At 57.4% G+C, this 24,877-nt stretch overlaps 8 protein-coding genes across 8 annotated transcripts; 6 read left to right on the forward strand and 2 right to left on the reverse strand.

Moving 5' to 3' along the window:
• Positions 1-662: 662 nt before the first annotated feature.
• CH63R_01624 (Zinc-binding dehydrogenase) lies at positions 663-1,835 on the forward strand (the record flags this gene model as incomplete). The annotated part of the gene is made up of 2 exons (XM_018296599.1): positions 663-1,263; positions 1,366-1,835. The coding sequence occupies 2 exons, from the start codon at positions 663-665 to the stop codon at positions 1,833-1,835; spliced, it is 1,071 nt and encodes a 356-aa protein (XP_018164961.1).
• Positions 1,836-2,870: 1,035 nt separating this feature from the next.
• CH63R_01625 (FAD binding domain-containing protein) lies at positions 2,871-4,808 on the forward strand (the record flags this gene model as incomplete). Its single annotated transcript, XM_018296600.1, has 1 exon — positions 2,871-4,808. One exon carries the CDS (start codon positions 2,871-2,873, stop codon positions 4,806-4,808), a length of 1,938 nt encoding a protein of 645 aa, XP_018164962.1.
• Positions 4,809-5,124: 316 nt separating this feature from the next.
• On the reverse strand, positions 5,125-7,038 carry CH63R_01626 (Integral membrane protein; the record flags this gene model as incomplete). The annotated part of the gene is made up of 4 exons (XM_018296601.1): positions 5,125-5,582; positions 5,645-5,712; positions 5,786-6,248; positions 6,360-7,038. The coding sequence occupies 4 exons, from the start codon at positions 7,036-7,038 to the stop codon at positions 5,125-5,127; spliced, it is 1,668 nt and encodes a 555-aa protein (XP_018164963.1).
• A 3,164-nt stretch (positions 7,039-10,202) lies between these two features.
• On the forward strand, positions 10,203-12,526 carry CH63R_01627 (Fungal specific transcription factor; the record flags this gene model as incomplete). Its single annotated transcript, XM_018296602.1, has 3 exons — positions 10,203-11,023; positions 11,116-11,541; positions 11,641-12,526. 3 exons carry the CDS (start codon positions 10,203-10,205, stop codon positions 12,524-12,526), a joined length of 2,133 nt encoding a protein of 710 aa, XP_018164964.1.
• A 456-nt stretch (positions 12,527-12,982) lies between these two features.
• On the forward strand, positions 12,983-14,217 carry CH63R_01628 (Fungal specific transcription factor domain-containing protein; the record flags this gene model as incomplete). The annotated part of the gene is made up of 3 exons (XM_018296603.1): positions 12,983-13,097; positions 13,139-13,992; positions 14,056-14,217. The coding sequence occupies 3 exons, from the start codon at positions 12,983-12,985 to the stop codon at positions 14,215-14,217; spliced, it is 1,131 nt and encodes a 376-aa protein (XP_018164965.1).
• A 473-nt stretch (positions 14,218-14,690) lies between these two features.
• Positions 14,691-15,721, reverse strand: CH63R_01629 (uncharacterized protein; the record flags this gene model as incomplete). Its single annotated transcript, XM_018296604.1, has 2 exons — positions 14,691-15,617; positions 15,716-15,721. The coding sequence occupies 2 exons, from the start codon at positions 15,719-15,721 to the stop codon at positions 14,691-14,693; spliced, it is 933 nt and encodes a 310-aa protein (XP_018164966.1).
• A 2,934-nt stretch (positions 15,722-18,655) lies between these two features.
• CH63R_01630 (SMP-30/Gluconolaconase/LRE-like region) lies at positions 18,656-19,984 on the forward strand (the record flags this gene model as incomplete). The annotated part of the gene is made up of 1 exon (XM_018296605.1): positions 18,656-19,984. One exon carries the CDS (start codon positions 18,656-18,658, stop codon positions 19,982-19,984), a length of 1,329 nt encoding a protein of 442 aa, XP_018164967.1.
• A 3,051-nt stretch (positions 19,985-23,035) lies between these two features.
• Positions 23,036-24,109, forward strand: CH63R_01631 (WD-40 repeat protein; the record flags this gene model as incomplete). Its single annotated transcript, XM_018296606.1, has 1 exon — positions 23,036-24,109. One exon carries the CDS (start codon positions 23,036-23,038, stop codon positions 24,107-24,109), a length of 1,074 nt encoding a protein of 357 aa, XP_018164968.1.
• Positions 24,110-24,877: the final 768 nt, after the last annotated feature.

Raw genomic sequence — 24,877 nt, forward strand, 5'->3', positions numbered from 1 at the left:
GCTTTCATGCTGGGTGCTGCCCGTCTCACGATCGATTCATTTAGTGGACGGAAATCATTGTGGCTGAATTGGCGGTGTCCATAATTGCACCAGGATGGCCGGGATCATCTCCAATAGTTGTTATTGCCACTTCACAGCGTAACGGCCGGAGACGAGAGCTCAACCAACGTGTTTGGTGTGTTTGCCCCCAGCTGGACCGAGTGTAGCCCCCCCCCCCCCCCCCCCCCCATCTTGGACTTTACATGGATCTGCCCTCGGGTCAAGGCATGAGTCGAGTAGACTACCTGATTTATCGGCAAGAAGACACCGAGACCGAAAGCACCAAGCACCGGTGAATCGATCTCGGCACCGGGGCGGCCGTCTCCATCCCATCCATCACAGAGCTGGAACCGATCGATGGGCTCCTCCGCCCGGTCCACCTCTTTGCGGGGACCGGCCGAAGCTGATTTCTAATGCATGCGTCATTCTTGAATAAGAACCCAAATGGGGTCAAGAGGAGGCCTAGCCTCTGATGAATTTTCGAGCTTTTAGTCTGTTGGTGATTGATGCACGATCAGAATCCACGGAAAAGCGTCAACGAACTCTACACATCACCAAGAAGACAAAAGACGGAGGACACAGGCCAAAAGGACATCACAACCCCCGACACAACTACTGGCATCATGAGCAACAACGAGGGGCAGCGTTGGCAGACCCGCCAGGACGGGCTCGACAAGCTCTTCCTCGCGTCGGCGGCCATCCCGCAACCGGGACCGGGCGAGGTGCTGGTCAAGATCAAGGCCGTCTCGCTCAACTACCGCGACACCGAGGTGGCCATGGGCCTCTACAACCACCACAAGACGATCAACCCCGGAGAGACGGAGCCCCTGGTGCCGGCGTCGGACATGTGCGGCTCCGTCGAGGCCGTGGGCGACGGTGTCGACAGGTGGACGGCCGGCGACCGGGTTGTGTCCATCTTCAACCAGTCGCACATCCGGGGCCAGATCAAGGCGGCGGACATGAAGTCCGGGCTCGGGTTCCCGCTCGAGGGCGTGCTGCAGTCGTACCGCGTGTTCCCCGCCGAGGGTCTGGTCAGGGCGCCGAAGCACCTGAGCGACGAGGAGGCGGCGTGTCTGCCGATCGCGGCGGTGACGGCGTGGATGTCGATTAACCAGTTCCGGCCGCTGGGCCAACCCGGCGGCAAGGGTGAGGTGATTGTCTGCCAGGGAACCGGCGGCGTTGCGATTTCAGGGTTGCAGATTGCCAAAGCCGCGGGCGCAACGGGTGAGTAAATGGATGCATTCATTCACCTATCCCATTTATCTATCCCATTCATCCATCCATCCATCGATGGACAGGAAAAAGACCACTAATCACGGCCAACAGTCGTCATCACGTCGTCTTCGGACGAGAAGCTCGAGAAAGCCAAGGCCCTCGGCGCGGACTACACGGTCAACTACCGCAGCAACCCCAACTGGGACGAGAAGGTCAACGAGGTCACGGGTGGCGAGGGCGCCGACATCATCCTCGAGACCGGCGGCGCCAAGACGCTGCGGCACTCGTTCGAGGCCATCGGGTTCGGCGGGCAGATCGCCTGCATCGGGTACCTGTCGGGCAAGGTGGACGCCGAGGAGGACCGGACCAACGTGAACCTGCTGGCGCTGCGCAAGACGGTAACGCTCAAGGGCATCATCAATGGGCCGCGCGAGAGGTTCGAGGAGATGATTGGCTTCTACGAGGACAAGGGCATCAAGCCCGTGGTGGACCGCGTCTTCGGCTTCACGGAGGCGGACAAGGCATACCAGTATCTGTACAGCGGGGGACACTTTGGCAAGGTGGTTGTCAAGGTTCAGTGAGTGTGTGTGTGTGTGTGTGTGTTGAGTGTGCTGGAAGGGCTCGGCGTTGATTACAGATATTAATAGAAATGAGATCAACTCGCCCAGTATGCTTTTCTTGATGAGAAAACGGATCATAATTAATGAAAATGAGGATAATTACGATGATGATGGTCCGAGGTGACGGCTCAGCTTCAGGCCTCCCACCCCTAATGAGCCGAGGCACGTCTTTGAGGGATGCATGCGTCCGTCTGGGGATTTCGGATAACACCACCCCGCACGGGGGGATTAGCTCCAGAGCAAGAGTCAAGGGGGGAGGGGAGCATGGAGAAGAAAGGGACTGTGAGCTGAGCTGACTCGAGGCACAGAGTATTCCCCTGCATATCCGTGTCTTGAGCTCTCAAGCTCCGTGTGTGCTTCAGCGCTCTCACATGCCAGCTTCAGTGAGCGAGAGAGAGTTTCAGTGAAAGAGTAGCTTTAGTGAGCAAGCTTACTCTGACTCTTCATGAGCTCCGTCTCACTAAGCTCGCATCTCACTCACTCGCCATCTCACGTCAGACCGAGTTGCCAGACTCGCTCATTTACTCGCACGTCTACTGATATAAATAATGAGACAATCTTCCCGGCCCTCCTCTCGAACACCAACCCACGAGCTCCCTGCGCCGGAACAACCGGCGTCGCAGATCGGTCTTCCGCGGACCTCGCCCCCTCTCTCCCCGCGCCTTAGTTCGCCCTCCGTCGGGACCCCAAATAGTTTGCGTCGGCCGAGGATAAGCACCCTCTCCTCCCATACTGCATGCATTCCTCTTTAGGCAAGCCATAAGCAGAACTTCTTCGTCGGCGGTCACTCCTCCTTTCACATCTGTGGCCGAGAGAATCAGGCAATCCGTCCTGCAGCCAAGATATCAACCAACCTCCCTCTCCTCTTCCCCGCCCTCCATCTGACCCCCCCCCGTCAGTCAGCCGTTCAGTCCATCACACAACAAAGACAGATAGACAGTCGGGTAGCCAGACAGTCAGACAGCCAGACAGCCAAATAGTTTCTCCGACGCTGTTATGGCGCCTCACATGCAGCACGTGCGCGACCTCATCCCCCTCCCCCAGACACCCATCCAGACCCTCGTCGCCACGCTCGCCGGCATAGGCGCATCCGCCTGGCTGATAAAGCTCATCGTCCGACACATCCTCCTCCGAAGCCCTGCGAAGCGCTCCTCCCACGGCTCCTCCTCATCGCCCCCCGGTCCAACGTTCGAAGCAATGAGCGCCAAAAGAAAGAAGGAGCTCCTCGAGCGGCCCGCCATCATCGTCGGCGGTGGCCTCGCCGGTCTGGTAGCGGCCTTCGAGCTCGCGGAGCGCGGCGTGCCGACCATCATTCTCGACCAGGAGAACGACAAGAACCTCGGCGGCCAGGCGTTCTGGTCGCTGGGCGGCATATTCTGCGTCGACTCGAAAGAACAGAGAAGGATGGGCATCAAGGACTCGAGGGAGCTCGCCATGAGGGACTGGTTCGGCTCGGCGCAGTTCGACCGCGAGAAGGAGGACACCTGGCCGCGCCGCTGGGCCGAGGCCTTTGTCAACTTCGCCACGGACGAAATGGAGGACTACGTCAAGGCCAGGGGCATGGGCTTCCTGTTCAACGTCGGCTGGGCCGAGCGAGGCGCCGGCATGGCCGAGGGCCACGGCAACTCGGTGCCCCGGTTCCACGTCACCTGGGGCACGGGGCCCGAGGTCGTGAGGGTATTCGCGGAGCCCGTCAAGCGCGCCGCCGACAACGGCGTCATCCAGTTCCGATTCCGCCACCGCGTCGACGAGATCATCACGGACGAGAACGGCCGCGCCGTCGGCGTCCGCGGCAAGGTCCTCGCCGCCGACGACTCGCCGCGCGGCGTCAAGTCCAACCGGGACATCGCCGGCGACTTTGAAATCTACGGATCGGCCGTCGCCGTCACCTCGGGCGGCATCGGCGGCAACGTCGAGGCCGTCAAGGCGGCGTGGCCCGTCGACCGGCTCGGCCCCAAGGTGCCCGAGACCTTCGTCGTCGGCGTGCCGGCCCACGTCGACGGCCGCATGATCGGCATCACGGAGGCCGCCGGCGCCAACGTCATCAACCGCGACCGCATGTGGCACTACACCGAGGGCCTGCAGAACTGGAACCCCATCTGGCCGGACCACGGCATCCGCGTGCTGCCCGCGCCGAGCTCGCTGTGGCTCGACGCGACGGGCAAGCGGCTGCCGCCCTTCCTGTTCCCGGGCACCGACACGCTCGGCACGCTCAAGCACATCTGCGCCACGGGCTACGACTACACGTGGTTCATCCTCGACCAGAGCATCATCGCCCGCGAGTTCGCCCTCTCGGGCTCCGAGCAGAACCCGGACGTGACGGGCAAGAGCATGTGGCAGCTCCTCACGCGCGTCTTCGGCAAGAAGGGCACCGTCCCCGTCCAGAACTTCCAGAAGCACGGCAAGGACTTTGTCGTGCGCAGCAACCTCGAGGACCTGGTGCAGGGCATGAACGAGCTGCAGCGCGAGCGCGGCGGGCCGGTGCTGAGCCTCGAGGACATCCGCGAGACGATCGAGCTGCGCGACGGGCAGTTCGACAACGCCTACTCCAAGGACGCGCAGGCGATGCTCATCAACAACGGGCGCACGTACTGGGCCGACCGGCGGAGTCGCATCGCGCCGCCGCACAAGCTGCTGGACCCGAAGCACGGCCCGCTGATCGCCGTGCGCATGAACCTGCTGACGAGGAAGACGCTGGGCGGCATCGAGACGAACCTCGAGAGCAACGTCATGCGGGCCGACGGCGCCAAGTTCCCGGGCTTGTACGCGGCGGGCGAGGCGGCCGGCTTCGGCGGCGGCGGCGTCCACGGCTACAACAGCCTGGAGGGCACGTTCCTGGGAGGCTGCATCTTCTCCGGGAGGGCGGCGGGTCGCGGCATCGCGGATGAGTTGCTGGGGCCGGCGGAAGCCAAGGGGCCAAAGTCGTTCTTGTGATACTGAGACGGAAGGCAGATATGGCTATGTATGTAGAGTAAGTGGTAATTCAAGCGATGTTCTTCTTCTGTTCGGCAGGCAGTCATTTGTCACTTGCATCATGCATGACTCGGGTGTAGGTAAAGAAGGCATTACAACGACGATGACGGCGACAACGACGGGGGTCTTCGGCCGCCCGAGCGGAGCCGGAGATACGTACTCACACGGGACCCGAGTCCGTACGGGGCCGGCTGCCGGAGCCGGGTTGTAAATTTCCCCCCTCATGTAATTAAACGTGATACCATTATTATCAGACATTTTGTAGGTACTTGAAATATTACGACTTCGCATCGCCGAGAAAGGTCGATGTCTGCGCCCGCTCCAGCTTGACATCGGTCGTCACCCGGATCTGCCCTTCCCGGGCCCAGTCTCCGTTGATCATGTCGTCCGACTTGCGTACCTCGATCGTCGTGCCCGATACCGGCGAACGCATCCCACCAGCAAAGCCGCGCTCCTCATCTCCCGGCGTGTCGCTTTCCGTGTCGGTCATGTGTTTCCTCTGCCGCGCCGTGAGTTCCACCTCGTCCTCGTCGCCGCGGCGGCGGCTCTGCACGTTTTTCGAGTTCGTCGCCTTGGACACGGAGTTGCTGGCCTGCGAGATGGTCTTGCGCACCATGGACTTGAGCCAGGGCGGCGTGTAGTGGGAGATCATGGGACGGAGGTGGGGGAGGCACGCGGCGATGATGTAGGTCCCGGTCTCGATGATGCTCCAGCCGACGAGGCCGACGGATGCCCCTGCGCCAGTCAGTCAGCCGATATCCTTTCTGTGATGGGGGATGTTGTCCATTTGAACTTACATGTGCGGTCTGTAAACGCGGATGTCTGGAAGAAGATGTAGGCACGGATGATGGACGCGACAACACCGCTATGGAACTCGTCAGTCAGTCACAACAGCTCTTCCCCGCTGACAGCAAGACGCCAAAGGAAAGACCACTTACAAACTACCAACCATGAAAATGCCGACGAGGGCGATTCTCTTGTGCATCGGCAGCTTCAGGCCCCAGATGGTCCCGAGCGGCAGCGCCATGATGACAAAGTCCAGCACGAAACCCGGGATGCTCTGGGCGTGGAAGAAGGCCTGGACATCGACGCAGCGGCCGCCGGGGATCGTGCGGTCCCACCAGAAGGCGATGGGCTGGCACTGGAGGCAGGCCGTGACGATGAAGGAGACGCTCGTGGCGGCGAGGGTGGCGAGGAGCGCGTGGGCGACGGTGCGCATCGTGCCCTTCCAGTTGAAGACGCGCAGGTACAGGCACACGATGCCCATCTTGGGCAGCGCGACGGACGCGAAGTAGACGATCTCGAAGGCGAGGATGCACTTGGCCCAGCCCGCCAGGAGCGCCGGGTGGAACTCCTCGACGAACTCGACGTGTCGTCCGACGCCGCCGACCTTGACCATGACTGTGGACAACACGGACGCGCGTCAGAAAAGTTTTGTCCCGAGCTTGGGGGGGAAAGTAATAAATAAACAAAAGAAGAAACAAAGATGAGCGCTAGAGAAAGCTTACTTACCTATGCCTACGGCGCACATGCCCAGGTCGACGAGATACGCCGCCGCCAGGAAGTAGTCGTCGACGCCGTAGCCGCTCGCGGTAAACCGTTTGGCGAACAGCCGCAGCCCGAGGAAGAAGGTCGTCAGGACGGCGAAGGCGATGGAGATGCCGATGAGCTGGCCGCCCGAGTCCTCGGCAAGGTACTCGGCCGTCAGGTTGTGAGTCGATCCGCCCTCGGCGGCCAGGAGCAGTGCCGTGGTCATGGTTGCGTGAGAAGGGGAAGGGGGTATTAGCGAGTGTCGTTTGACTTCGAGGGCAAGCTGAGCCGGTCGACGGCCAAGACACGCGACGATGGCATGAATCCGTGTGTGTAAGATGAGCGGGTGATGCGTCGTCTTGTCTGTTCCTCGTGGCAAGAAACAAACAACAAGACAAAACAAATTAGAGAAAAGAGCCAAGATCGGGGATGTCTGAGTTTCTGCTCGTCTTCCTCTCCTCCTCTTACTCTCTCTCTCACTTTCTCTGTCCCCTTCTTTCTTCAGCAGTCGCAGCCCTATCTTGGCGAGACGGACTCCTCTTTCTTTAATATCCCGACTTGGCACGTCCCCGTTCCCCAGAGGATGGGTGGTGGCCAAAAAGGGGGGCCAACCAGGAAAACAGGGACTTCTCATGGCCCGGGAGCTGAAGATTGGAGACATGGCCGGGACGGAATGCCATTCGTTGTTCAACTTGCCGTGGTCCTATATTTGCCTCGCGTGTCGTCAGACTGGGCTCACATCCTCGTCTGCGGAGCACCATCCCCGGGGCTGAGAACTGCCGTGCGTACCACCGTCAGATGCTAATATATTCGACATGGTTGGTTGGCCAGCTAGGGTTGCGCCGCGGAGTTGGGCTGGTGAAGTGCGAGGAGAAGTAAGGCCGAGCGGCCAACACAAAAGAAGGAAAAGGGTAGAATAACACTCCCGCAGGAACGATATTAGCCACGCCCATCCCGGAGGTCAGCTTGGATGAAACGGACGGTCCTGGAATCATGGGGGAAAGAGAGTTTGAGATGTACATGGGCCAGCCCAGTTCGTCATGCTCTTCCTCGCTGAAGATCTGGCCCTGGCTTCCCTTCCCATTCGTCACTACAGGGTTTGACTTTTGACAGTGGGGGTTGAACGAACCGTGCATACATACAAGGTAAGCATCGAGCATCCATCCTCGCCAGGAAGGATGTTGATCCTGGGTCTGGGTGCTCTAGCCACCACTGGCTGGCCACATGTTCCTGGCTGCCTTGTTTCCAACCTACACCCCAACCGAGAACGAAGAAGAAAGAGGGTCGGTGGCTTCTGAATCAGGGTAGCTTTGAGGCGTCGAATATTGGACGGAGGCGGCACAGCAGGAAATCAACCCCATGGGTCGTCCATGGCATGGACCCCTCGAGTCATTGCCGTGTCCTGTTGCAGCAGCCATCCGCCCATGATGCAAAAAGGGGGGGATGGGGATGGGGGTCGATTGTGGTCCTGGCAGTCGTGGGACTGGTGGCTGTGAACAAACACGCCGTCGTCTTGGTGGTTTCCCCTTGCCTGTGGCGGTGGCACATTTTTGTTCAAACTTTGAGCTCCTCTGGCTGGCAACCTGTTTTCTCGTCTTGAGGGCATCTGCAGACAGAACATGCCACTTGGCAATCAACGAAAAACGTCGGCGGACGGTGGCGGTATCGATGACTCGTCTTGTGTCGGCATCTACAGCTCTGTGCCAGGCTCGCAGAAGACAGCCGAGGCATGCGCCTCCCCGGCGTCAGTATCACGAACCTGCAGTGATTCATGCTCTGTCCGTCCGTCGATGGCAAAACAAGCGGAAGAAGAGCCCGGTATATCGGGCAATGCATATCAAGGTGACCCAGTGCGTCAGTGTGTGTCCCCAGTGCCCCATGGCGATCCGCCGGGTTGTGGAACGTAAAGCGGGCAAATGCAACGCTTCCCACGACCCATGCCCGATCTCGGCCCATGTTCCCCTGTTATGCCCGTCTGCGACCATGATGAGGACGGCAAGTCCTCATGCCTTCTGTGCTGCGACGCGCCGAAACTCGTCGAGGGTGTTTGAAATCGGTTAGCCGCTGGGAGAGCTTGTCTCGTGGCGTCAATATCAGAGATTACTATCACACGTTAGTTAGTCGCTGGCCAAGAGGCCGAATTTCCAATGCTGGCGAAGAGCCCCAGGCCACCCGGGATGTCCGCCCGAAAATGGAGTGACAGGCAGGCTTTCCAAGTTCGCGTGCCTGGTCACCAATCTCTTTTTGCGAGATCAAGAGGGCCAAAGAGGCGTCTTCTTGATCTACCCGTCAGCAACTCCTCGATACGGATAATGCTGTCTACAGTACCAACTCACTCGCCGCCAGCTATCAGGTCTCGGTTGTGAGCATTAGCAATGCAACCGTGTCGGCGCCGGACTCGTTTCAGACCGTCGTGGAGATGTGATTCCCCGGTTCCCTCGAATCTCCGGCCAGGCCATCCCGCACACCAGGGCTGCAAAGGCCATGTCGCCCACCAGTGCTGGCGACGCAATGGAGCATCGGCGTGAGTAGTGTGAAGCAAAAGTCCCCTTTGACGCACATCATTTCGATCTGTCCAGGGTCTTGACTAAGCATCATGAGAAGGGCGGGCCATGACTTTGAGATGGGTGGCCATCAGTTTGACAGCTGTCAAACAATAAGGAGCATCAGTGCTTCCTCATAATTGGAAAGATGCTCAATCGTGTGTCCCAGTGGCCCTCTTGACTCAGCCGTTGCGACCATGGTGATGCTGCTGCACTGGACGCCCAGAGATGAGATGTTGTTGCGAGGGAGGCTGACTTCAGCCCTAACCCCAACAATCTCGAGTCCAATAACGACAGTCATGGCTATTTTCATTTTCGACCCTGGCGGCGTATCCTCACGGTCCTTGCTGAGAAAAGACTTCATGGCTGGGCGGGGGAAATGACAAAAGGGCAGGCCATGCAAGAGAAGAGATGGCCAAGCTCGCTGGCGTGGCCGTGGGATGACCAAGACAATCTCGCTTTGTCCGCAACCCCCTCAAGACAGACCATTGCACTCGTATTGGCCAATCTCAGAGTGTGTAAGCGAAAGACACTGGGAGACTCGAGGGATGCAAGACGAATGTTAGCGTCTGTCCGTCCGATTGACGTTCTCTTTCTGAGATGGGCCAGGTTGGTTAGTCCGTTGTCGTTTGTTCTGAGATGGACGAGGATGCCATGCCCTAGAAATCGAGCCGCCTTGAGCGCTGAGGAGCAGCCCTAGGTTTGCGAACTCAACTAGAACAGAATCCTATTTTCGAGAACAAACCATCAGACTCGAATCAGAAAGTTATATCTGACGAGAGCTCCATGCCGAAACACACGTTGTGGCTCCTGCGCGCTCTGATCGTCTCTAGGCCAGCTGAGGGTGCCATTCCCCGCATGATTTGGTTTGAAATCATCGTGAAGGAAAACAAGCTGATCATTCGATATGTTTGCAACCGGTTTCGGACAATGCGATGCTCTTGAACGGGTTAGCGGAGTGAGTGAGTGAGTGAGTGAGTGAGCGAGTGAAGAGTCGAAAAATGACAGATGGTGATGTGGCTCACATGAACGAAATGCTAGGAACCAAGGACAAAGACCAAATCGCTTAGGTCCGTTATCGTTATCTTGACGTTTATTGGTTCAAAGTTTCCCTCGGGAAACTTGCTTTAACCCGCGGACAACTTCACCTCGGCGGTCAAGCCTCTCTCAGATAACAACGAATATCACCAAGACTGTCCACGGCCAACCCAAAAACGGCATACCACATTCCGTCTCAACGAAGGAAAAAGAAGAAGAAAAAACAAAGCAAAACAGCTAGACCATGGCGTCCGAGGCCGACACCGACACCTTTCCCTCGGAGCGCCCCTACCGCTCCCACCTCCGCCCGGCGTGTCTGGCCTGCCGGAAGCGCAAGTCTCGGTGTAACGTCGATCGAAGCGGAGGGACATGCTTAACCTGCCGAGCCCACGGCACGTCGTGCGAGTTCCCCCCGGCTCCCGTCGGCACCTCTCCGCGGCCATTGAAGAACGCGTGGAGGAATGCTCAGGCAACCCGCAAGTCGAGGGACCTGAGCAGTCACCGCCGCTCATCTTCACCACCCCGGATAGCAGCCGCAACAACAGCAACAGCAACACAGGTCTCAACCGCCGAGCTTCATCTTAGCCTCAACCCCCCGGCAGCAACTCATCTGCCCCTTGCTCAAGCTGACGCTGGGTTGGCGGCCAGGGGGAAATCGAGGTCTTCGGATAGGCAGTTCCCTTCGGTATCAACGCCCCATGACGCCCGCTACCCTGAGCCCATCGGCGGCGGCGGCGAGGACGAGGCACACATCGTGGGGCCGGCCGACATCGAGGACACCCAGGTCCTGTCCACCTACCTCTCCAATGACTCGTCGGTCCTCGACAGGAGCATGCGCACCAGGATCTCGGGTACCAGCCCGCGAAACGACAACAGAGGCGGCGGCGGCGTCCGGAAACCCGTCGTGTTCACAACGGTGAGGAAGCAGCCGCTGGGCGTGCCGGACGACCGCAACCCGGCGTTTTTGAAATGCCAGATCATCGAGAAGCTGCTGGAGCCCATGCTGCCAGATATTGTCGAGCTGCAAGTCTCTCTCTGTCTTTCTCTCTTTCTCTCCCTCTGTTTGTGTGTGTGTGTCTGTCTGTCTCTGTTCATGTCTCACCATTAGACCGGTCTCTTGACGTGCGTCTTGTCCTGACTCAAGGTGTTCATGATAGCTTCTTCGAGAAACCCAACCGGTGCTTCCCCCTCCTCGACAGACACTCCTTTGAGAGACGCTTCACCGAGGACCGTCGGCACATCTCGCCCGCCCTGCTGTCGAGTCTTTACGCGCACACCATGACGTACTGGGCCCAGTCGCCGCGCCTCGCCGTCCAGCACCGCCCGGACACGAGGTTCATCTGGAACCAGACCAACGACGCGCTGTACTCGGAGATCCACCTCTCGCCCGGCATCTCGACGCTGCTGGCCATCCTGCTCAACATCGCCGGCCGGCCGCTGACCTCCATCATCGGTAACGGCCTCCTGCTGGGCTCGGCCATCTCGCTGTGCCACTCGCTCGGCCTGAACCGGGACTCGTCCGACTGGGACATCCCCGAGGCCGAGAAGCTGCTCCGCACCAAGATCTGGTGGGCCATCTTTGTGTACGACAAGTGGTGAGTATGACGCGTGAAGTGATGTGATGTCTCGGGGTTGTCTGACGGACGGAAACATGATGCTGACCACGTCGTCATCATCGTCAGGTCGAGTTTGGCGTACGGCACACCGCCCCAGCTGCGAAGCGGCCAGTACGACGTGTCGATCCCCGGCTTGGAGCAGCTCTGCGGCCCAGCAGCCAACCCGGTCGACTACGAGGCGACGTCGGTCTATCTCGCCTTCGTCTCGCTCTCCCGGTTCCTCGACAGGTACCTGGAGCACATCTACGACCTCGACAAGGCGTTGCCCACCGGCCCCTGCGACCTCGAGGTCCTGCTGACGCAGTGGGAAGACTCCCTCGACCCGAGCTTGCGCCGGCGTATCATCCGCGGCGGCGACAGGCTCGACATCCCCGGGTCGGCGAACCTCCGCCTGGCGTATCTCTACATCAAGCTGCTCCTCCGCAAGTGGGAGCTGGACGCGGAAAAGGCCGCCAGCGCCGCCGCTACCGCCGACGCCGACGCCGCTCCCGAACACGCGACGTCCTCGTCGATTCCCATGCGGTGCTACCTCGAGGTCCGCCGCGCCGCCGAAGAGATCGTCCTGCTCGTCCAGGAGCTCAAGGACCCCCAGCTCGGCGACTACTGGCTGCCCTTACTCACCTTCGCCTTCACGTCCACGACCAAGTTCCTCCTCCGCTGCGCGCTCGAGACGGAGAACACCATTGGCGGCATCGCCCAGAGCATGTCGCTCAAGCTGGCGCGCGACCTCGTCGACGCCCTGCGCGGCCACCGCCAGAGGGGGTGGGACGTCGGCGACCTCTGCATCGCGCAGTACTCCGACGTCGTCGAGAAGCTGGCGACGTCCACCTCCGGCGCCGGCCTGGCGGAGCAGCCCGTCGATGTGCCCGAGCTGCAGGAGTATCTGTCGACGAGCGTGCCGGACATTGACGAGCTGTTCCCGAGCCTGTGGGACATGTTCGGCACCACTTGACTTGAGGCCCTTGGGGTGTTGGGTTGCGGTTGGATCATGAGGCATCTCGATACCCGATATCGGGTCTAGTTCACGCTTCGAAGGCTTTCGGTTAGCTAGCTATCTTATCCTCTCGAGACGCCGATCTTGGCATATCCGTGTTGGGGGCCGGAGGCCGGGCATATCCCGGAATCTCGACCGGACATACGACGGATACCTCCGACGGATTACTCCGACCGACGGACTTCTCCGCATCGTTATTGTACATGAACGACGCCGTCGTCTCAACTCTCAGTACCTGCAATGACACGCGACTATTCCACTCGTATCGTCTCTCGAATAGTCCAACGAATGTTTCAGATCCAGAAATCACTCAGTCTTGCCTCTCGGTCAGGACGGAGGGCTTCCCGACTGCCTCAACTCCAACATAGCTGTACCCTATCAACAACAAGCTCGACAGCGCCCGCCAACTCATCAATGGCCTCAACGCCGGCCGGAAGGAGGGTCGCGGTGCTCTACCAAGCCATCGAGCCGCCCATCATCAACGGCGTCCGCAAGCCCATGAAGCCGGGAGGCGAGCACCCCTTGCACCGTCCTGCTCTTCTTGTGACTGGGTTCACTAACAAGCCACAGGGTACCGAGACTCGGGCGCCGACATCGCTTACAACCTCCACGCCAGCAGGTCCGTCGAGGCCGTGTGTCCCGTATCTGCGCCCTCTGCGGAGGAAGACTCGGACTGGTGCTTCCCGGACACCGAGCAAGGGATCCTGGACGCTGTCGGGAGAGGGGCCACCCATCTCTGGGCGAACACCATCCTCTTCGCCACTCACCCGCTGCAGACCTCGACCGCTCTCGACCGGCTCCAGGATACCCTCAGGGTCGTCGGCCACGGGCCCCTCGTCGTCGAGAAGTACGACGACAAGGAGCTCGTCAACAACCTGCTCCGCCGCAGCACAGGCGCCTTCACGATGCCTCGTTCCTGGACGATCCATCACAGTCCTGACGTCTCCGCCAAGCTTCGCAAGAATGACATCCCGTTCCCCATCGTGGCCAAGCCCATCCGTGGACGGGGAAGCCACGGCGTGCGCGTGTGTCGAACCCTCGAGGATCTCACCTCCCACGCAGAAGCCCTCTTCGACGAGTCCCCCACTATCATGCTGGAAGAGTTCCTCGCCGGCGAGGAGGCCACGGTCACTGTGATGCCCCCGGATAGAGGGACTAACACGTACCGGGCCCTCCCCATCGTCACCCGCTTCAACCACCAGGATGGCATCGCCCCGTACAACGGCGTCGTGGCCGTCACCGCGAACTCGAGGGTCGTCACTGGTGAAGAAGAAGAGAGGGATCCGACGTACGGGCGGATCGCAAGGGAGTGCGAGAGAGTGGCCGAGGTGCTTGGCGTCGCGGCGCCCATCCGGATCGACGTGCGGCGCTTCGACGACTCCCCTGGGTCCAAGTTTGCGCTGTTTGACGTGAACATGAAGCCAGTAAGATTGCAACGAGGAGCCCCTGATAATTGATGTGGATTCGGCTCTAACATTGAATCGCAGAACATGACCGGCCCTGGTCGGCCTGGGCGGGATGACCAGGCGAGCCTGACGCTCATGGCGGCTGAGGCTCTGGGGTGGACTTACCCGGAGCTTCTGGGGCAGATTCTGGAGACTTCGTCTACCTTGAGGACTCTTAGGAGTCTGAGTCCCAAGGAGGGATGATGAGTAAAAGGGTGTAATAGAGATGATGTACACAATGTGGCATGGGGATGGCGGGTCCTTGTCCTTTAGAAGAGAAGGACTGTGAGTCGGCATTGGTTTCTTGGTCCAAAACACATCATTCCCCACAAAGGAAGATAGCACCTGTAATATTAAAGCGAAGCATACCACATATGGAGAACCAAAGAGGCAATGCGTTCAATGCAAGTTGATTTTGTTCTCAAGTGCAGTCTCATGCTGCTGGTCCTTATGCTACCAACCCTCGAAGCCTTGTGCTTCTTCTCCGCAGCAAAGAAACCTGTCTGTCTGAATGATAAGAATCACCCCTCAACATCTCTGCTCAAACCCCATGTGTCCAGTGTTCCATGAATGGCGAACCCTTCTTGTAAACCAAACCCATCCCCAGGTGTTGTTGTCCTGCTCCAAGAAACAGCAGCCCAAAGATACAAGATTGTGAGCGTGTGGAAGCGAGAGACTTAGCCAAGACGGGTGACGATGGGCGACTTGGCGATCTTGGCGAAGGTGTACTCGATCATGGGGTCCCCGGTCTCAGTGAAGGTCGAAGTGGAGGTGTTCGTGGTAGCCTCCTCCTTGGTGGGAGTTGGGGTGATCATGCTGGCGATGGTGGTCAGCATCAGGGTGGGCTCGGCCTCAGTAGAAGAGGTCTTCTTCTTGATGGTGGTCATGACGGTGCTGTCGGTGGTGAGTATCAAGGACGGCTCAGGACCAGCAGGCGCATAAGGAGTCATGGTGGCGCACTGGGTAGGAACCCAGCCAAAGAAGTCACCACTGCAGAGCAGGTACCACTCGATCCATTCCACGTTGCCAACTCTGGTGCTGGTTGAGTGAGCGGTGTTGATTGCAGGAGTGGACATGGAGATGGACTTGGTAGGCATGCCGGGCATCTGGGTACGCTTCATGCGGATGTCCTCAGAGTTCTGGCCAGGGCAGTCATTGAAATTGGCGCTGGAATAGGGGTTGTAGCGGATGATGCAAGTCTTCATCTCCAGGTTCTGAGTCAGAGTGAATGCGGTCTGGAAGGTCGAGGGAACAGCCTCAGTGCCATTGGTGAAGATGACCTTGGGGATGCGAGTGGTAGTGGGGTTGAGGGTGTGAATGGGCATCTCAGTCTGAGTGTAGGCATCCTGGAAGGAAACCGAGGGACGGAGGATGTCGATGACACTAGGCTTCTTGTAGCCGGGCATCTTGGCAACAGGAGGGCCATGGATGTGGTCGAAGCGGTGAGGACCAACGCCATGGACAAGTCCATGGTCGACTGCGACGCCGGAAGCAGCACGAGCCTGGGCGGCCTGGGTGACGACAGCCTTGTTGGCGTTGTCGATGATGGGAACACCATTGACTGCAGCAGCAAGAGCGCCAGCAATAGCGGCAATGACGGAGGTCTGCAAGAAAATACACGTGAGCGTCAAAATCTTAGTATATCTTGTCTTGGGTGGTACTAGTAGAAGGCGCAGGAGGGCTATTAAAAACAAGGACTTACCTTCATCTTGGCGATAGACCAGTGATGAGTGAGAGGTTGTTAATAGCTTACGTGAAGGGGATTTTGAAAATGACGAAAGTGCTTTGTTTACAGGCGTGAATTTTGATTGTTGAGTTGCAAAAGTGTGAGAGTGGAAGCGTGTGAGTGAGAGGAGGAGGAGTAAGAAGAAAAAGAAAAAGAGGCGGAAGAGGAAAAGGGTAAGGAAAGGCAAGGCAAGAGGGTACCGGGCGCAGGCTTCCTTCCTTCTTTTCTTCAAGACAAGAGACAGCTGAAGAAAGTATTTAGGCAGGCACAGGTCGGCCTGGGTTTTGAGCTGTTGTTCTGATAGAATACGCGTCTTGTTGTAGTCGTGAGCGCGTCCAGGAGGCACGTGATTAGGAGTCGAAGGGAAGAAGTGAGGCTGGCAGCAACCTCTGAATGGCCCTCAAGCAATAGGTTAGCCTTCTGACGTGTTTCCTGTCTGTTACCTAAGGAAATCATAAGTTTAGAAGGCTCTATGGGCTATGGAAAATGTGGTGCATCAAGTCCTGCAGTCTATGTTCATGGATGAAGTTCTGCACAACACAATGTGCCTTCCCTTTTCTTACAGGAAACAAGGAAACGAGCTTGAGGTGATACTCTCTTGACCTGATTCCCTAGAGTTGTTTGGAGTTGTGTGATGTTGCCCCCTAAGAGAATGTAGTAGGCTGAGTTGTGTTTGGGAACGAGTCCAAGTCACTTTGAGTCATGATGAAGGAATTATACCATGACTGTAACTCGGGAGTTTGCTCAAGGGGAAGACTATGAACTGAAGTTAGACAAAATAACAAAGGTGCATTACACCCATTATGTTTGGTCACATGGATTGTGCCCCGCGGCACTCACCATAATTTGTGATGCCGAGGTTGTGCTTTGAGCCTGTTTGCCTTCCCAGTCCACTTCTCGTGAAGCAGCGGCAACGTATTTCCCAGATGCCGGGTGTTTTACTACAAGCTGATGTTAGAGCATCCAATAATTTCACTGTTAAAACGTAGCAGTCTGTCTTCGTTAGAGGCCGTCGTGCCATCACTGGCTTCACGGCTAGGCCCTTGGAACAGTCGCATCAAGCGCCAGAAATGCCCTGGATGGATCCGTCTTTCTTCTCGGATGAAGCTCTGCAGTTCGATAAAGGCTCTAGCCGGGTCATCTAAACCCTGGATTCTAGACCTATTCTGTGGACTAATCGCATCGCGGCGCCCTCTTCGGATGCTACCTTGAGGACCCCCAGCGGCCGGGTAACCATCTATCTCATGCGCGCGCAGAACATGCACCCCCCCTCCGATGATCATCTTGGCATGTCCAACTGATGACCAATGGCAGAAACACAGTCTTGGCCAGCAGAGCCGCAAAAGTTCCAAGGCCTCATCCTAGACAAACAAGAGGATAAGACAAGAAGAGCCCGCGCGATGGTATGTGGAACAACCTTTTCGCTGTTGCTGGACTGGTAGACACAACCACTGCTCCCCGTCCCTCGCTTGTGTCTGGACTCTTCTTCGGCCTCCCCGTGGATCGAAATTTCCACCATCGGCAATTGATCTTCACGTTCAGCGCCCGAGACCGAGTTGCCAGGTCGGCAGTAATCAGTAGTGATAGGGTGGAAATCACTCGCCAAGGCTAGCACAGACTATATATAAACGAACGAGATCCACCGCCATTTGAGATTCGAGAGTCATGTCGTCCCGGTACTGCTTCTTCTCGGCCCTTTTTTTCCTTTCTTCTTTTTTTCTTCCCTCTTTTCGCCTCGAGCGTGCGTCCAATGCCCCTTTCCAGCATCCATGTCTACCCCCAGGCCCGAAGCTTCGCATCGCATCTCTTCTGTGATCCGGCCTTCCCGCATCCAACAAGTGGCTGTGATGACGGCAATGGGCACAACTAGGGGGGGGGGCGGTGCGCCATAAGTAGAGTTGCCCTGACATGAATCCCGACGTCAATCTATTGTGCGTCGTGTTAATCACAGTTTAGCTCTCATCGGGAGCCTTTGGATGAACGACACTACCGTCGGGCCAGACTCGTGCCGTGTTCATGCCGCTCGACCCTGCCCACTTGTCTTCACGTCAAAAAGGACCGCTGTCGAATGCCGATTGAGAGACCGATGGGGTTGCCAATAAGCTACTTGGTGGAGAATAGAGTTCACATCATGTCTCGGTCCTTATCCACGTCCGGCCCTATCAGCCCTCAAGGAACCATGACGGTTTGTATTAAGAAGACAAGACCCCCCAGCATCCATGCGTAGAGTACAGAGTATCCGTAGAAATATGAGAGATTCTTCTTCCCCTTGGCTCCGCACGCTATCAACCTCGAACTCTGGCTTCTCCATTCCTCAATTTCGCACTACTATTCTTAGGTGTACTTGAAAGTGGTTTGGGGGCCGCTAACTCGTAGGTCCGCATTACATCGAGTTCCAGTGATGGGCCCTCCGAGGGTAGAAAGGACACCGTCCGGCATTTGTCCAGTCCCGCAACCCCGCGCCAACATGCATGCAAACAAACTCGAGGCCATCAAGGCCACTGTGGACGATGTGGTGCACGGCGTCCGAGTCGTGGAGCTCCACCTCGTGCGATGCCGGACTTCTTCCCGGTCAATCCATTCTCTGACCTGCTTCCCGCCCAGGGATGCAGACCAGGGATACACATATAAAGCCAGGGATGGCTTGTCGGTGCGGGGTAAACGTCCTAAACGCCAAGGCCAGTTGCAGATATTTTGACCTTGGCCGTCTTTGTCTCTCACGACTCGCCTCATCGGCCTTGCTCCGTAACGCCTCCTCCTAAGCCTTCTGCTCATCGAGCCTAACGTCATTTTCCTTTTTTTTTTTCCCTCTTCCCCTTGCCGTAGGCTCCACCCTTTTCTTGACAGGCCCACGGGTTGCAGATCATGATCTAGAGTCTAAGAGCCGCCAAGCCTTCTCGTCGTTCCTCAACCCTCATGGCTTCAGGAGAACTGAATCAGGACGGGCAGCAGCAGCAGCAGCAGCAGCAGGAGCATAAAGAAGCTCCCCGTCCCGTATCCTCCTCCGAGCCTCCTCCACCCATCACCACCGGCGCTCGTTACGGCTTCTCCCAGTTCTTTGACGGTATCGGTCTCTCCCGCGACAGCTTAGCCTTCAACGTCCCCTCGCTCCAGCAAGTCGCCCTCTGGCTCCAGGCCGCCGCCAGCATGTCTCTCATCAACGTCGACCTCCACGCCCTCGCCACCGGCGGCGCCGGCTACCTCGCCGCCATCAACGCCGCCAACCTCAGCACGCCGGCCATCTCGCTGCTGGCGTACCAGCCCTCCTTCGCCGACATCATCGGCGCCAACGCCACGGCCCGCAAGATCGCCGACCTCGACTGGCAGGCCTTCCACGAGGGCGGTGTCTACAACAAGCGGGACAACACCATGTACATCTCGTCCAACTACCAGTCCCTCGCCGACAACATCAACATCACCGTCCTCTCCCTCGACGACCTCTCCGTCCGCAGCACCCAGTTCCCGGACCTCGCCGAGGCCAACGGCGGCTCCTCCTACTACCCGCCCGGCGCCGACCAGTCCGCCCCGCCGCCCATGCAGGTCTGGTGCGACCAGGGCGACTTTGACGCCTATTCCAAGCTGCTCGCCGTCGACGTCAACACCAACAAGACGGAGCCCCTCATCATCGGCTTCAACGGCCGCAACTTCAGCGCCGTCAACGACGTGAGGCAGCACCCCGTCACCGGCGACCTCTGGTTCACCGACGCCGAGTACGGCTTCTACCAGCACTTCCGCCCCGCCTCCCAGGTGCCCCGGCACGTCTACCGCTTCGAGCCCGCCACCGGCGTCGTCCAGGTCGTCGCCGACGGCATCCAGCAGCCCAACGGCATCGAGTTCTCCCCGGACTACAAGACCCTCTACGTCTCCGACACGGGCGCCCAGCGCTTCGACGCCAACCTCACCGGCTCGGCCACCATCTACGCCTACGACATCGTCGGCGACAAGAGGCTCGCCAACCGCCGCGTCTTCGCCTACGCCGACTCCGGCTTCCCCGACGGCGTCCACACCGACACGGACGGCAACGTCTGGGGCGGCTGCGGCGACGGCGTCCACATCTGGAACCCGGACGGCATCCTGCTCGGCAAGATCCACCTCGGCGAGACCTCCAACAACTTCGCCTTCGCGCCGGGCAAGGTCTTTATCTTCTCCAACTACCGCCTGTGGGTCGTCGAGGGCATCAACGCCCTCGGCCGGGAGGTCTGCAAGGACTTTGGCGCCGACAGCGACGCGAGATGCTCCAAGTAGAAGGTCGTGACGGCAGCGGGCATGGCGTGGCGTTAGGATTAGTCATTTATGTTAGATACCAATTCACCATTCCAAACACCAGGCCACGTCAGGGGATGGAGAGAAGTGCAACGTGCTCCTTGATGCTGATGACTTTCTCTTCCCACCATGGTTGGCTGTGACGGCTAGGTTGATGTGACACTTAATGTCCTGCGACTCGAAGGCTGTCTTCATTTCCTGTCCATCCCCACACATATTTTTTGTTTGTTGGGAGGCATCGTTTGGACCTCTGTCACCGAACACGGTTAACAATGAACAACTTTTCTCGACCGGCTATCTCGCATTGCTTTTTGTGTCATGTGTGAGGGTAAGGAGGCCAGTCAGCTCAATAACAAAACCAGAAGGCAAAAGGATGCTCAAAATAAAGAAATTCTACTCGTGACGGTTGTCAGAACAGAGAGGTGTTGTCATCTCAGCTTGAATGTTGGCCACTGGCTGGCGTCAGCTTTGCTGTCGTTGCCTCGCTGTCGGTTCTTTGCCAGTAGAACTAGTATCTTCAGAACAACTCTTTTGAAACTTTTGTTGCCCTCTTAGTCTAGATATCGACCTTTGCAGCCTGAGGGTTCTCTGTCCTCGGGCGGCCATTGCTGTTCCTGCTACTTTGGAGACTTGATCTGTTCTTCCAAGAGGCTTGTTCCTCGTCGTGACGGGAAGAAGGTCATAGTCTTGTGCACAAAAAAGCCAGAACAATGCCTTCCAAGTTCTAACCATCACGTCTTTTGAAACGCATTGGGGCATGGAAGCTTCGGCCCAAGACAGTAACTGGCTTCGAGGGAGAAATACGGATGGCATTGTCAGAAACAGGGAGCAGTGAATGTATTTCCATGATTGTGTGGAATCCACGGATGGAGAGGGTCGGGGTCTCGCAGCTGACTACTTACCAAACGAGCATGCTGGAGATTCTCAACTCCCCTCCAAAGGGGCATGGAGGAACCCTCGGAAAGGTTGACGGCGGCGAGGGTCTAAAATAGAACGTAGCTCTGGTTAGACCCAACGCCAAGAAAGCAGAGTGCAGAAAGGCGTGTGACTTGATCGCATCTGGGGGAAGCAACGGCCTGTTTGGGTATCTTTTGACTTCTGTTGAAAGGGATCGAAACGGACGTCATTGAATTAGAGCGTGGAACAGGACTTGGAGCCAAGTACCGGGACTGTGGACTCGGGTTGGACCTTGGAAGCCTTTGCTTACTCGTTCACTCATCTGCAGAAAACCAGTCAATCGACACAACCATCTAGTGGAGGCTTCTCAACTTGCCATTCTCGACGAGTGCTGTCAGAAGACGACTATGTAGAGGTATCCGCTGTGTCCAAAGCGACCGGAAAGATAAACGACTGAATCCCTTATGGAACAGCAAAACGAATACCGCCATGTGAGATTGAGAGTGTTGAACCAGACGAGAGTCAGGACATGGGAAACGTACAAAAGACGGCTTTGAGGCTTCGGGTAAAGCTGGTGATGCCAGGCGAGGCCCTCATGTTTTGGAATAGGTAAACTATCATCTCCCTCACGCTTTAATTCACAAAAGAGTGCTAGTAGTAATATGGGTACAGAAAGTGAAGTCGGAACTGTGAACTTCTCATACACCTCTGAGCAGGGTCGGCTGGTTCCTGGTCAGGACAAGTAAACCGGTAGGTGGCTGCGGCGGACGTGGTGAAGATGAACGTAAGAGCACCCAAATGAACAAACTAGAACCAGCAAGATTTCTCCTCGGAAACGACGTGGCGTCGATAGACACGAAAGCTGCCTTCATGTGGTGAAGTGGGCTGGATGGTGACGAAGGTGTTCCCAAGTTCCGGCCTTCCTTACCCCCTTAGAATACTTTGGGTTTGTACGCATCTATGGTTCTTGTCCCTACTGAGAAACTACCCCAAGTTGTCTCGATGGGTGCTTGCATGAGCATATTCACATGTAGTGTAATCCCCCGGTCACGTCACTTTGATGCTCAAGAGCCATCTATCAGGACCCATCCGGCCTAGCATCTCTCACCTTGATGTGGCATATTCAGGACCCCCTCTGTAAGATATCAAAAATGAATAGATAAGGGGCCTTCGTTCTACAATCATCCCTGCCGAACTCGCGATTGTTGGAATGCCGTGATGGGCTACCAGGCAATATTGAACACGAGAATGCCGGGTTTTGCCGAGAACCCTGCGAATAACACCCGGTCCAGCATCAAGTCATGATCCGCCCCTGTGGTTCAGAAGCCTCCGTCCCTCGGCCTACAGAAGCGCCGCCCAGTACAGGCGCGGACGTTGGTCGTTCCAGAAGAGCAAAGAGCGTGTTCGGCATAGGCATGAAACTTGGATCCGGACAACACGACTACTCATACCCGAAACGACTTCTCTGTCAACCGACATCCGAGCTATCGGTGCCAACTCTTCAACTCCCAGGGTCGCCCAAGCGAAATGCCGGACATTAGGAGCGCAGCAACTACTGCAAGCTGTAGGGCATTGGTATGTATGGCTTAGAGTCACGCCAAGAGCAAGCTGATACGTCGTTCGATCGAAAGTAGGAGCACAGCTACGCTTGTCAAGCACGGCGGGACATCATTTAGGCATATATTTAACCACTTCAGATGCCACCATCGACGCCAATGGTCAGCCAGAACATCAACCGTCTGATGGCAGTCCCCCGCAACCTTGGGCTCCAGGAATCGAACGCTTCTCATCACGCAGTCAAAGCTCTTCGCCCAAGCGCCCTCGGATCTGCAGGTGTCAACTGACGGTCAAAGAGGGGAAGGAGGCTCCTAGGTTTGGCGTTTATGCCATTGGCGAGGACGTGCGGCATCCGAGGGCGGTGCATGCAACCCGGAACCCCAATCTCGAGTAGGGTAATTCGCGACGTCTTGGACAACCGAAGCAAAACCTTGACTGCGACTTGACATCGCTCTACTTCGTCTAGACCAGCACAACACCCGAAGCCACAAGAAGTCCCGATGACGCACAGGGCCATGTGCCTTGGAAGGCGATCATCACCATCACAAAGCAGTCCCACCTAGGCTTCTTACTTCGGTCATGTCACACAGGGACGACAAGGTCGACGACGTCAACAACGACGACGACGACGACGACGACGATGACGACGCGCGACGCAATGGCTGCTCGGGCGAGCCGATATGCGTCCAGTACAAGTTCTCGCAGACAGTTCCGCCATCGAAGGGTATACCGGCGCAAATCAGGTTACTGAGCATGTCGAAGTACAGCTTTGTAACGGTCCACGGTGACTGTGATATACTCATTTGGAACTCGCTCCGCAACGTGCCGCCTCGGCGCGTAGTGGTCGACATCGTGATGGACCACATCACCGGCGTTGCCATCTCCCCTACGAATAGTTCCATAATCGCACTCACCTTCCGGCTAGGTACGATGCACGAGGCGTGGACGTTCGACTTGGCAAGTCGGACAACCGAGGCTAAGCTCTCGACGGGGATGGATTTCCACACGGTTCAATTCTCGCCTGACGGGCGCCTTCTGGCGTGGATATCGGCGGGATGCGTCGACGTCTGGGAGACGGTACTCGCCACGCACGTGCTGACGATTCGAGAAAGCAAGAGTCGGACGAACGGGCTGCCGACGGCGCGGTTCGCATTCACGCCGGACTCGAGCCGCATGGCAACCGTCGATCGGTCGGGGCGGTTGACGAGCTGGGACGCGACGACGTGGTCGTTGGTGGACGAATCCAAGGCAAAGAAGGCGTGGGATGACGAAGGGCGCGAGGCGGTGCAGCTCGTTGCTAGCAAAGAGCGTGTCATGGTGGTCTCGCGCAAGGGACAAGAGTCGGGGACGTGGGCTTTGACGACGTGGTGGCCCGAAAACGGCAGCAGGGCGGAGCTCGAGATGAAGGGTTGCGAGTTCGGATGCGTGCCCGGGGATGGCGGATTCGTTGCAACGGTGCAGTCGGACGGCGGGAAGCTTCGGATTCGCGATTCGAGAAACGGCGTCTGCCTCGATCAGTCGACACAGGGCATAGCGAAGAACGGAAAGTCGCCGTCGGTGGTGACAGGAGCCATCACGTCGGATGGGAGGATCATGGCGACGCAAATTGTCAACGGGCGCACGACCTTGTGGCAGTTGGTGGCCGCCGAGTAGGGCTAGAAGCGTGCAGGGCGTACGTAGGACGCGACTCGCGATACCCCCTCCCGTTCCTACCGATGGCTGGATGGGGGCATGGCGTATGCACCAAAGCGAGAAAAACCGTTAACGGTGATGGTTGAGCAGAGGTATCGAGAAACTAAACTTGCCAAAAATAAAAAAATAAAATAAAACAACCGGTAGGAAGACCACAGTCTAAGCTCGTGCTTCTCGCCAGCGAATAGAAATAGAGCCGGGGAATCAGCCTGATTGTCGTGTCGGTCTTGTGATTGTGAATAGTCGGGGTGTACCTGTAGATTGCGATAAGCCAGCTCTATAGAATATGCAAACGCCGTGACGACCCCGGCTATGCTCTGAATATGTAGACAGCAAATCCGACATTGTGCATCAATCAGAACAAGTTTCTATCTTATGGAAGGGTGGCCGAGTTGGTTATGGCGCCAGGTTAAGGTCAGCTTAACATCTGTTTCCTGGTGGGGCAACCCGCGCGAGTTCGAGTCTCGTCCCTTTCAGTCTTCCTTTTGTCCCGTTTTTTCTTTGCCATGCAAAAAAAAAAAAAAAAAACCCTCCCTGACTGTTGTTGGTTAGTCGATTGGTCACTCGCTCCTTTTGACCCTAGATTCGCTGCTGCCCTTAGCCTTGCAGTACTCTAAGCTGTTGGTGCGTGCCAGCCTGAAATCTTTCTTCCTTCTTGTTTTTCTTCATCTACCTGGGCTGGTCCTGTCTAGTCTGAAGAAATTGTTAGTGCAGTCAGACGGACCAGTG

Source organism: Colletotrichum higginsianum, chromosome 1 (genome assembly GCF_001672515.1).
Source record: "Colletotrichum higginsianum IMI 349063 chromosome 1, whole genome shotgun sequence".
Lineage (NCBI taxonomy): Eukaryota > Fungi > Ascomycota > Sordariomycetes > Glomerellales > Glomerellaceae > Colletotrichum > Colletotrichum higginsianum.